Source organism: Pithys albifrons, chromosome 1 (genome assembly GCF_047495875.1).
Source record: "Pithys albifrons albifrons isolate INPA30051 chromosome 1, PitAlb_v1, whole genome shotgun sequence".
In the NCBI taxonomy this organism is placed as follows: domain Eukaryota; kingdom Metazoa; phylum Chordata; class Aves; order Passeriformes; family Thamnophilidae; genus Pithys; species Pithys albifrons.
In genome coordinates, this window is record NC_092458.1 from 58,110,096 (window position 1) to 58,122,873 (window position 12,778).

General features: G+C 40.8%; 1 protein-coding gene across 4 annotated transcripts in view; it reads right to left on the minus strand.

The window, feature by feature from the left end:
* LCP1 (lymphocyte cytosolic protein 1) overlaps positions 1–12,778 on the minus strand; it is a 50,614-nt gene that overhangs the window by 11,090 nt on the left and 26,746 nt on the right. For 2 of the 4 annotated variants that reach the window (XM_071551003.1, XM_071550994.1), the window contains exons 2-7: positions 9,856–9,946; positions 7,890–8,041; positions 7,047–7,176; positions 5,658–5,790; positions 4,984–5,065; positions 2,810–2,975 (exon numbers count right to left, since the gene is read on the minus strand). In XM_071551003.1, the coding sequence (XP_071407104.1) occupies positions 2,810–2,975; positions 4,984–5,065; positions 5,658–5,790; positions 7,047–7,176; positions 7,890–8,041; positions 9,856–9,922 (730 nt within the window). In that variant the 5' untranslated portion in view covers positions 9,923–9,946. Of the gene's footprint in view, positions 1–2,809; positions 2,976–4,983; positions 5,066–5,657; positions 5,791–7,046; positions 7,177–7,889; positions 8,042–9,855; positions 9,947–10,022; positions 10,103–10,441; positions 10,608–12,778 lie in introns of those variants that run through there. The other 2 variants (XM_071551014.1, XM_071551006.1) reach the window with 2 other exon arrangements.

The window sequence follows — 12,778 nt, forward strand, 5'->3', positions numbered from 1 at the left end:
AGGAGAATGCATGGTTGTTTTCACTTACGCATTTTGCCACCCTAGTTTCTAAAGGTGAGTGGCTCAAGTGTTGGCAAAATTCAAGCTGAATTAGCAGGACAGAGGACATACACAGACATCAATAAAATGAGAACAAGTCTATTATTTGTGTATCTAGTAGTGGATCATACAAAAGTGGAAGACAATTTCAGTGGTCTAAGAACTACACATGACCTATGAAGCACATCTAGTCAATGCCCCCTGCAATGGGCAGGGGCATCTTCAATTAAATCAGTTTGCTCAGAGTCCTATTTGACCTGACCTTGAATGTTTTTAGGGATGGGACATTTACCACTTCTCTGGGAAACCTAGGCCAGTGTTTCATCACCTTCATCACAAAAAATGTCTTCCTCATATCTAGTCTGAATCTACCGTCTTTTGTTTAAAACCATTACCCCTTTTGCTATTGCAATAGGCCCTGATAAAAAGTTTGTCCCCATCTTTTCTGTAAGCTCCTTTAGGTACTGGAAGGCTGCTGTAAAGTCTCCCTGGAGCCTTCTCTTCTCCAGGCTGAAAAATCCCAAATCTCTCAGCCTGTCTTGAAAGAAATATTCCAGCATTCTGAGCCTTTCTGTGGCCCTTCTCTGGCCTCCTTCCAACAGGTTGAAGTCTTACCAGAGCTGGTTGCAGCAAAGCTGAGCACAGGGACAAGACTGGAATGAAAATACAAACACAGACTTTCTGAAACTTAGATGAAAGAAATCTCAATGACATTCACAGTGAAACTGGATCCACACAGGTATCTGGAGTACTTGCACGTAACTCCATGAGCCTGTGGGCCAGGAGGGTTAACTCAACTGTCAATTGGAGAAGATACCCTATTTATATAGAAAAATTAATGTAGTATTCATGTTTATAAAAGGAAGAAAAGGCAGGAGGGAAGGACTGATCATTGCACATGTGTGAAAGGCTTTAGAAGAAGTTTTGAAAAGAAGATCTAATAACATGGAAACTACTTTTTAATGTGATAAAAAGGGAAAGTCACACTGCTCTGATCTTCTTCCAATATCTTTTGTCAATCCTTGAAAGGAATATGGATTTGCAACATAAAGGAAACAGTGGAGACATACTATATCTGGAGTTCCAAAGATGATTTGATATAGGGTGTAATAGGGTTAAACTGGACATAATAGAAGTATTTGAAGCATCTGAAAGTAGAAAGAGGATTTTATGAAGAGAACAGTGTTAACACTGAGAGAAGTAGGCTGGAAGAAGGATTCTTGTGGAGTTGATCATGGATTGATTTTTAGATTAATGCTTTCTTCTTTTTTTCATCAATTATCTTGGCACAAACTCTAGCAATGTGCTGCAAATGTGAAGATGATATTCACTAGGTGGCATAGTCAATACAGAGGACGATCAGGAAATCAGACAGAGTGAACTAGATGACAGTAATAAAAATGGAATGTAATTTAATAGTGCCATGTTCAAAGACATTCACTAGAGAATTAGTATGAATAACTGCTATTAGCTAAAAGCTTAACACGAACAGAGGAGAACAACTTGAGTGTATTAGATGTCTTCTGAGCTGCTCTGAGCCACCACTTGATATGGCCATAGGAAAAATAAACATGATATTAAGTGCATCCCAGGTAATTCCCATAGAGGTTGGGATGTATTACTGCCTTGACATCATATGCTCATGAAAGTTCATTGGAAATACAGTATCCCCTGTTCAAGAAAGGGGAATTTTACCTGGAACAGCTGAAAGAAGAGCCAGAAAAGAAATCAAACTAATCTTGGCTTGTCTACCCTGACAAACAGAAACCTTAAATGAGAAGTGAAGGAGAAAATACCAGAAAGTCAAAAATAGCAATTAAGCAAGGCAAGGCTACCTACATAGAAATGGGAATTGGAAACTCTAGGAACTGGTGGCTCTGGCATGAAAGCGATAGAAATATGAAAGGGGTGAGGCAATGAAGGTAACACATGCATGGAAACTGGAGGAAAGTGTCACTTTTGATTGCGTGGACTATCCAGAGGCACAAAGCAGCAAGATGAGGGGCCATGTGGACTACATGTACACACCCACAGCCTCACGCTGCAGCTACCTCATCAAGAATTTTGGCCTTGGAAAGACACATCTGGAGTGCCAGTTTATGGCTCCCCAATACAAGAGAGATATTGACAAACTGAAGTAAATTTTCCCGGTATGCACTGCAAAATGATGAGGAGTTGTGGACACAACATGGAGGAAGGGAAATTCCAATTTAGATATAAGAAAAACAATAAAAGCAAAAGTGGTTAGGTTCTAGAATAGGCTGCGCAAAGATCACTGGAAAAGGCCCTGAACAACCTCATCCAACCTTAAGACCTGTACTGCTGTAAGCAGGTAGATGGATGGCTGAATCAGAAGACCTTCAGGGTAGAACTCCAGAGGTTCCTTCCAGCATAAATTATTCTGTGATTCTAAAATTCTGATTTCATAAAGGAAGAGGAGATGTTTGGCAACCAAGAGCAGGAAAGATCAAAGCTTCCTGAATGCAGATTTTCTTATCCCAGATTTAATGCCAAAACAGCAATATACTTAGGTGTAGACCATCATTCCTGATCCAGTGACCATGAAACAGCTCTGAACATACAAGTCCACAAGCAGCCTTGGACTTTTTAGTGCTAGAACTTGTAAAAAGCAAGGAAAACCAGAGTAGTCAAAAAAAACCAGGTAACAAATACTTGAGGAAAAAAATTAAGACTTTTTTTAAAAAGGGCTTTATCTTAAAGAGAGTTCAGTGATAACAGGAGAGCACTGAAACAAAAGAGCCTTACATACCTTCATTCCTGCTGATCTCTATGTCAGCAAAGAGTCCAATTTTGATGACTTGCCATAAAAGACCCAGAACCAGGTAAGGTTTCCCTTCTTTTAAGTCTTCAGCTCCAATGTTAACAACATGGCACCCAATGGCTGAAGCAGAGTTCAGTGCCAAGTTCAGATTTTCCTAGGGAAAGAAGAGACATTTCAAATGATGCAGTAACTGGAGAACTGAAGATACAGGAAGGGAGCACAGCCAAAACTGGTGCAATCTGTGGGCAGCGTCACTGTGAATGCATTTATGTACACAGAACCATGTCTTTCCTGATGCAGTGCTTCAGGTGGAGACTCACCAGAGCAGAGGGACAGAATCATCTCCCCTGACCTGCTGGCAACACTTCTGCAGCCGAGAATACATGTCTGACCATAGGGAGCAGGGGAACGCAGAACTTCCTGGCGATAAAAGGTAAGTTCTGGATCCCAACACAAAGACAGAAAGAGCTCCTCTTTAGCAAAGGTGAAAGAGACCATGTCACAAGGCATTGGTATTCAGAGCATATGGTTGCATTCACAGAGATGTCCTGGATCAATCCTAGTTACCAAAGTCAGGCTCTCCCCATAGCTAATGCCCAAGTAGAGACCTATCTACAGCATGGCCCAGGCTCTCCTCTGCTCAGTCTTACACACATGGAGGAAGGAGGAAGCTAAAACCAAACCAACTAGCAGATGTGCCAGGTCCAACTCTCCCTAAGCACTATGCAATAGCCCTGACACCTAAGATACAAGTAAGTTGCTAGCTGGCAATGTTTACAAAAAGCACACTGGCACAGGAATCACTATGAATAAACCTGTTCAGTTTTCACCCTCACAGTTCAGCCAATGTAAAACCTGGATATTTTCTTTTTAAACTTTGGAGTATGAACTCCTGGTTTGGGAGTATTCAGTGGAATCAGAGGGATTCAGTGATTCCCAGTGAGGGGCAGAAAACAAGTGATATTTCAGGAATATTATGTTCCCTTGCCACTTCCTGTCCATTTGAATAAAAGAAATAAAAAAATATGATCCACAGGTCTACACTATTCAAAAAGGTGGCTTGGTAAACAGAGGCCAAGTAAAGGAGGCAAAGAAGCCTGGAAAATATAATTTATCATGAAGATTTGCAATTTTTCATGTGAATTTCAGCACTGCTGGCATGACAGAGAGATCTGATTAGATACAAAATGCAAGGAGAGACATAATGTAAATTCTCATAAGCTAGAAAAATTGGACCATTTCAAATTAATTACCTTTTCTCCACCAGACAGCTGTAAAAGGGTTAAGTTAAAGTGGAAGCTATATTGATCAAATCATGTCTATATGTGACAGGGATTGATCTGAGCTGCATCATTAAGCTATGCTGCTGACCAAAACAATTACAACTGAAAAATGTGGTATACAGCATAAAAATCCAATTTAATGGCTTCTGAGCTTAGTTGAGTCTGGCTAATGTTCCATCAAATCAGAGCAGCTGAAGACTAAACTGGGTTAAGTTTGTATCTATTTATACTCCATACCCAGATACATAGATGTTGTTCATATAAGAATCTCTGTACATTGCTGTGTGAGAAACACAATAAACTTTAAATAGGTGAAAATTAGCACTGTTTTGGTCCAATTTTAAAATCATATACATGTGTGCATAATAAAGAAGTGATTCAGTACTCAAAGTAAAATAGTACAGCTTGTAAAAGGCAGACAAAGGCTATAATCCCACTTTAGGCATGTTGCACACCATGGTACTTCCAGGATCATAGTTAATACTTTGGTGAGGACATCAGACTGCAACACAGCAGTTGTGAGGTCGAGTCCATCGCCATGCCTTAGATATGGGTTTCAGCCTTTTGAGAACTACTCCAGGTGGTCACTATACTATCTAGTTGCTCTTGCAAGACATCTAGCAAAAAAGTATTTAAAGCTTTGATCTGGTAAACATTATACCTTGCTTTTACTTAGTCAGCTTGCTTATATGTTTGGAAGGAAAAATAAATGTAAGGTTTTATGGTTTTATGACATGGACCTGAGCGCCTTACTTTGCCACCAAAACTTTGTCTGATTGTGTTGGGCAGAAGAGCCATGGTATATCCAGTCTTTGCTCTAAGTGATTATTTGAAAGCATCCTAAGGGGACAAGCAAAGAATCTTCTTGTATTTTAGTACCTGTATCGTGAAGGGTGTGAGTTTCTTTTTGTTGATTGTTCTCTCATCAATGGTATCTGGCACCGAAAAGTTGATCATCTTACTAGAAATAAAAGAAAAAAACCACAAGAAATACACTAGCAGCTATATGTGCACAAAATACAGGTATAGCTCTTGTCACTATATTTTAGGACAAGCCTGAGAGCTGGAGAGTTACTTAAATAGAGATAGTCATCCTTTATTTCTACATATACACACAGAGGCACACACTCAATACTTGAGCAATTTTTTGGGTCACATACAGATTGTACTACAGGTGTGAGGCCAAGAATGCCACAAGGAGAAATCATGTGAAAAGTTTATTGTGCAGAAAATGACTGTGAAAGCACTCACTATTTTGTGCTTCTTTGTGTGAAACCCCAAAAGTCCTTGGGCAAAAATAAAACCAAGTAGCTCCTCAAATTTCACTGACTTCATCTAATTGTAATGGTCTAGAGGCAATAAAAAATTCTCATTAAACACGAAAGATGCTTTACATTTTTTAAGATAAAAAAAGCAAAAACCCCTAGTATTAAGGCCCTGAGTCTGCTAAGGTTCATGAGCTTAATGTAAATTCGGAAGCTTCTGCTTAAGCAGAGATGTGAGTTTTTGCAGACTCACAGTTCCCATTTGTGAAAAAGATAGGTATTATTTACCAAAGTACTATGCCATCACCGACTGCCTGGAAGAGGTCATCTGTTTCTGGATTCATTGGAACCACGTGCTTACAGTCAGGGTCCTTCTCAAGGGCTTTGTTAATCCAGTTGACAAAGGCATATTTCTCTTCCTCTGTGGACACAACATCCAATCCATCAGTTTGCTGTGCAGTACATCTACCATCATTTTACTTACAAAGGCAGAACTCCTGAGGGACATCTCTCCCACCAGTGTGACTGATCAACAAAACCCTACATGGAATAAGGCTCTGAGGAGACAAGCAAATGAGCTGAAGACATCAATGGGCCTGAGCTGCTTAATACTCCTTCAATACTCCTTCCACCTCCCTGGGGTTGCCTGCTGTCACGAGGGCAGGCATATTATAGAGACTGGTAATGAAGTTCAACTATATGGTGCAGATGCTAAGCTCTGCCAAGAGTAATTTGTATTTGCACCAGAATTTGAATGCATTTTTGTACCACTCTGCTAAACAGAAATCCCACATAGCTTCAAATAAATCCAAATAAGTCAATTCTGTATTGTACATTACACTCTCTTCATGTGGAATATCTAGATTGGCCAGGACTGAACTCTGACAAGGAGCATTCGGAGGGTAATGGGCATATGTTGCCTGTAGTTCAGCAGGGCTGCAGCATAGCTATCCTGCACCACCAGCAGCTCACACTGCCCCAATAGCAGCTCACACTGTCCCAGTAGCTCAGAGAAGGCACCATTTGTACTCAGGTGAGTGGAAACATCATTGGAAGCATTCTCTGTTCTCCCTACCCTGGAGAGAGTCAGTCTCCCCCTCTTGCCACTGGAGCAGGCAGCCAAGGGTGAGACCTCCTGCCTGTGGAGCTGCTTCAGTGTGGGCTGTGCCCAGGAGGCAACAGAAGCAACCATGGCTGCCCTGAACTCTCAGCTTGGAGAAACAGGCTGGAAGAAGAAACCTGATGGAGTTGTGCCCTCTATAGAAAAACAAAACAAACAGGAACTATCTGCGTTTACAGAATGACTGCCGGACTACTGGTAAAATGTACGAGGAAATGGATTGGAAGCAGCAGAGAACCTGTGCCTTGCCTCAGCTGCAGCCCTGCCAAGAGGCTGTTCTCCAGCAGGACTGCACTGCATTTAAGGAAGATAAGCGGGCTGGAGCTTCCTCCCATAGCCACAGCTCTGACCACCCCAGTAAACTGGCTCAAACGGCTTATTACAAAGACCCTGCTCTGGTGCTTTGTCACCTTCACAGCTCCTTGCCATGCACTAACCTCAGCTGAACTGCCCCCAAAGCTCACCGAGGCCAGAGCACACGGGCTTGCACCGAGAGGAGGTGCACATAATTTCTGAGGGCTCACCTGATCCTAGGAATACAGGACAGCTGTACCTACCTGAGTAAGAGTGCTGTGTGCCAGCACTGGACTGCTCAGATGTCCCTCCAATGGCACAGATCCCCTCCTTTTTGTTGATTTGTTTTCGGAATGACTTAGCAACATCATCACTCTTCAGGTTTTGGAAAATCTTTTAAGCAAGAGAAGACAATTTTTAAATTTTGGAGAATTACGCCAAGCTAAAACAGTGAGCTCTTGGGTAAGGAGACACATTCTCTCTGCTTCATAAATAGCGAAGGACAGCTTGAGTATCTTTCAGTGGGTTTCTGTGTACAATCTGTTTATCTGCCATGGTACAACAGGATTATACACAGCTTTTATGCTTTCAAAGCAGTGAACAGAGATCAGTTAGTAAGAGAAATGTTGCTTTGGAGAGAGCAGTTTGGGTTTGAAGAAAGGGCAAGTAAAAACCTGCTTCTCCATCCCACAGGAAATTCCACTATTTCAGCATTTGGTTTTGACCCAGTTCAGACAAGAAAAAGCTTTTTAATTAAAAAAAAGCCTCATAAAGTTTTCAGTTTCAATCTGCTAAAACTTTTTCGAATCATCTAGCCAGAACATAAACTTCTTTGCAACTTAGAACTGAAAAGCTTTGTCTTGCTGCATGAACCAAACTGAAACGTACTAAGTCTATGTAATAAGCAGCTGCATTCATATAACATGTTCCAGTTAATTACAGGATTTCTAGTTTGGTTGCCTTCTGCTTTCAACTTTTCCAGTGAGGAGACTCCTTGGATTAACAAGGTGCCCATGAGACCCCATGCTTGTTCCTCTGCTGTGCCCTAGGGACCACCTTGAGTTGCCCACCTGGCAACTTACTGAAATAGATAACATCTTACTTACTGAAATAAATTCATCAAAACTGATCCTGCCATTCCCTGTGGTTGTCAGATTCTGAATGAGTTCTCTGGCTTTATATCCTGGGAGAGGGAGGTTGGCTGCCTTCAACACTTCAGTTAAATCACTGGCATTGATGAAGCCATTCCCACTGATATCTGCAAAGATGAAAGAAAACCTTCACATCCTATATCAGACCAATGAAATTTTCTGCACATAAAGGCTGTTGTTTTTATTTTATGCAAGGAAAGGTACATGACATATAAAGACTTGTTATCTAGAAATCTGGTATTTTTAATTGCTGTGCTGTCATTCACACCCCAGAAAAAATTACAACACCTTTTAACAAAAAAAACCTCCTACTGATGAATTAATATTTTTAGACATATAGTAATATCTTAACAAAGCTAGGTTTAAATGGATATAGCTGCCTTTCCAAGATTTAGATACAGACAAATGTGATTTATAGAGGAAGCATGCTGTCTTCAGAACAGCTAAAGAAAATGAAGTTGATACAATATACATGCACATTTATTCATAGATATAACTTGTGATTCCTGTTTTCTGCATGTAATATCATCAGAAATAATGAACCGAGAGGCTTGGAACTGCATATGGTCATCCTCAAAATAAAAACTTGGGTGTTTCTCTGTGATGATGCTAATATGAATAGTCATGCTGAGCTTCCTGCAGGTTACAGGTTATATAGTCCTTTCTTCTTCACCAGTTTGTGAAAACCTCCACAGGGAAAAAAGCAAACTGAGTTTATCACATGCAGAGTTTCTTTTAAAACACTATGGTTATGTATATATAGTTACATATGGTTATTTATATATGGCTTTTATATATCTGTGGATTGCTTTTTTTGCAGGCTCTTTTTCCCTAGTCCAGAAGCTGAGGTGGTTTTAAGAAGTGTGTGCTCATTTCCTGCATACTAAGTTGCAAATTGAATCAAAAAGGCATGCTGCAAACAGGCACTCAGCGCTCAGCCTCAGTAGCACGGATTTACACAGATTGCAAAGAATATCCTATCCATTTCTAAAATCATACAACAAAAGGATCTGGACTTGGAAAGGGAAATGTCTAGGGGAGGAATGACAGCTTCCTTCTAGCATTTAGGTGAGCAACCTGAGCAGCCTGTCTAATGGAAGGTGTCCCTGCACATGCGGGAGGGTTGGAACTAGATGATCTTTAAGTTCCATTCCAATGCAAACCATGGTAGTATTCTGATTTGTCTTTGTCAGTGCATTGGGTGTGTGGGACACTCACAGACTGGATTTTTGAGACTGCCAGCCTAGACTTCTGCTCAAAAATCAAACAACCACCACGTGACAACTGATTAATGCATAATCCAGCCAGGCTGATAGATCTGCTAATAAAAGTTAAGTGAGTTGTGAGAAGCACAAGGACCTTTTCTTACAATTTGGGTAGATAGTGATGGGTCTGTGTGACTTTAAAGGAGAAAAATCAGATGAAACCTGTAAAGGTTTGGGAAGGAATCACATAGTAAAAATATACAGGGCTTGAAAGGTCATTGTAAAGAGATTACAAATTTTTTAGCCATTTGCACATTTGTTCACTCCATACTCTTCCTCCCCATAGTACTACTCATTTTACATTGAAATAAAACCTTTTTGCCTTCCAAATAATTTGTCAGGAATAAACAATATTCTCAGCAAAACATTTGAGAATATTTCTAACATGGTTTTCTGTACAGCCTTTTAGTTTTTTTCATAAGCCCTGCTGGAGTCTCAACATGCCCCTCTGGTAAGAGGTCACTGCTCTGCAGTGTGCTGATGTGGTTTCAGCCGGGACGCCTGCGCTGGCAGGAAAAGGACTTGTGGTTGCTGTGACACAGCAGAGCAGCACTGGAGCAAACTCCACTTCTTCACGGCTGGTCAGGCAGTATAAGACAGAAGAGCTTGCTATGGCTTCACACTGCAGCAGAGTCTTTCCTGTTCACTGTACTCACCAACTTTGCTGAAAGCCTCCTGTAGCTCTGCCACCTCCTCCTCCGAGAAGTGCGCTGTCGACGCCATCTCTTACTTCTCTGAGTGGCAGGTCTGCAGGAAGAAAATACTTGGTTTCGTTTCATGCTTTTTGGGGTTGCAATTGTGATGAAAAAGAGAGGGTTTTTACTTGGATTTTCAAAGTCCCAGAGCAGCTCCCCATAGCTGAAAACCCAGGTGATCTCTGTATCCTGAAAACAAGTGAAGGGGTAAAGTCCTGTGTACTTGAGATACAAATTCATGTCCCTCTTGTTTTGCCAGGCCCTGCTCAAAATCCCAACAGTTTTATTTATACTAATTTAATTGAATTTAAATTCTATCTCTGAAAACTTTGGTTTCTCATGAAAAAAGCAGACCAAATTGTGCTGGGTTTTTTTATTCCCCCTTGGAAACACAATTAACGACACATTTCTTCAATAAGTTGGCAGAGAAGCAGCAGCTCTGTGTGCATCCCAGGGCTCTGGGCTGGAGCCAGAGGGAGCCCGATCCCCAGGGGATATTTGCACCAGTTTCCTTTGGGTACCTAATGAAAAGGCTGGTCACCCTTACAAGGTGGAGGGAGAGAAGCTCCTTCACAAGGTGTTCCCAGAAGTCAGCTATTTCTCTTCCTGGATATATGGAGTGTTTAAGGACTTTCCTCCCAAGGTATCTGAGTTAATGCCTGAGGTTCGAGGGCTTTAGAAATGTGTGGCTGGGAGGAATTTTCCTGCCTTTCCTGTTATCAAAGATATAAAGCAGAAGAAAAGATTAGACTTTCACTTTCTAACCACCTTTCTAAATAATCAGAATGAGAAAGTTTATTTCCTTTTATCACATCATTAAATACACTGCCAAAAGATGCACATTATACGGCTCTGCTTTTTCATGCACCTACTGTCCCTTATCTATTCATGAGGAAACTGTTCAGGAGACAGACTATCTATTATTCTATATTTGTGAGAATGACTGTAGTGTCCTATGTCTCTTTAAGTATTAATTAACCAAGCAACTATTTAAAAAGAATAGAATGGAAACTTGAGTTGATCCTGGGAAGTGGTTGCTGTAGCTACAGTGTCAAAATGAGAGCAAAATAAATCAGAAATACCCCATTCCCAGACTAAAATTAATATTGCATAATTTAAAAAAATTACAGATTTGCTATAGCCCTCTGTAAGAACACAAGAGTTAGATACAGCCAATCCAGGCTTCAGATTCAATCCTCTCTTCAACTTGTGCACTGATTCCTTGTATTTGTGAAAACAACTATGGACATAGCTTTGAAATAGCCCAAAGACAATCTCATGTGGTTACCTTTGTGTCTGCTGTATCCCTGTAGCATCACGCTCCTTTTTCTGCCTACTGACTGTGATTTTAGGAAGAAGACAGCAGTGAAAAACCTGCTTGTTTACTCCAACCTTCATAAGTAGAGAAAGGCAGCAGAATCCACAATACCTACACTCTTGTGGCATAAGAGCCCACTTGCAGTTTTCAGTGCAATGGAGCTGGTGATTGTTATTGAAGTACTAATATAATATTAAAAGTGGTTTTAATCACCATACTTTCAAGGACTACCTTTAAAAATCCCTGTGATACACTAGCAATGTGGGTTATGTATACTAGGGTAGGGTAAAACAGATCCATAGACTTCTCCCATCTTCCTGGTATCTTTCCTGCCTCTTTTTCTGTTTCTGTTGCCTGTTGAGTGTTCTTGCAAATTAACTAAAATGCACTTGGACACACAAAAATCTTACACTATCAGCAGGAAAATCCATATTCCACTGCAAGATCATCCTTTCTAGTCCAGTGCCTTGATTAAGCAATATAATTTGCAACACAACTTTTAACAGCTGTTAACAACTTTTTAACAACTGTTCTAGGCTTAACGGGTAAGAAACACCACAGGTTGTTGCCTATAACATTACTTTTGCAAAATAACCTTGAGGAAAAATTATCCCCAACATCAACTGGATTGTTCTTAATTGCATAAGAAGTTGTGGCCTTTGATAAGTAGACAAGTGACGTGTTAAATACAGAAAATCCTGTTAATAGTACATATGTTTGCATGTGTGAGCATTTATACTAATAACACATAATAGGATGCAGGGCTTTGCTGTAATGACCTCTTTTGACATCTTTTTTTAGGTCAGTATTAGCCACTCTGTTGTAAAGTTAACTATGCTTGACAATCGGATCCATCTCTGCACTGAGAGCGAGAACTGGTCCTCCATCACCTGAGGAGTGAAAGACCATCACCATCTGCTCCAACACACACCTGAGTTTCTTCGACATTTTCACCCCCACAGTATCTCTTGATTTCAGCCTGGCAGGTCCAGCATCTAATATCCCTGGGTATTGCTGACTAATACCCTACTCTATTCATGGGGGTGAGACTCAGACAGGCACCCTCTGCCAGCCAGCCCCGTGCTGCCACCTGCACAGATATTTTGGCAGGTCAGGTGCCTCATAACCCATCATCTCTCTGAGGGTTTGACACTGGTGCTCATCGCAGTACGTAAACCCCACACCAACAACAACAACAAAAAAATCCATACCATGTAATGCCATGTAAAATCCATACCAACAAAAAAAATCCCTTTATAGCCACCACCTCTACACAGTTTCAGGGTTACCTCTAATGCTGTTTTCAGCAAAGAACTGCAATAAAGGCAGGGAAAGAGTTCAATGTCTTCATTGCAGGTCTAGCCTCACCTGCAGCTAGAAGGCCTCTGCCAACCCCCTTGGCAAGTGTGTGAAAGCCCTTAAACTTGCAGTCAATTAATCTAACCAGATTTTTTAGATTAAAGGATTCAGAGTTATTTCCAATTAAAAATCACTGTGACTTTTTAAATTGTTCAAGTAGTAAAAAAACCCCCATGAGTAAATCAAGGGAGAAAAAGTCCAAAGCTT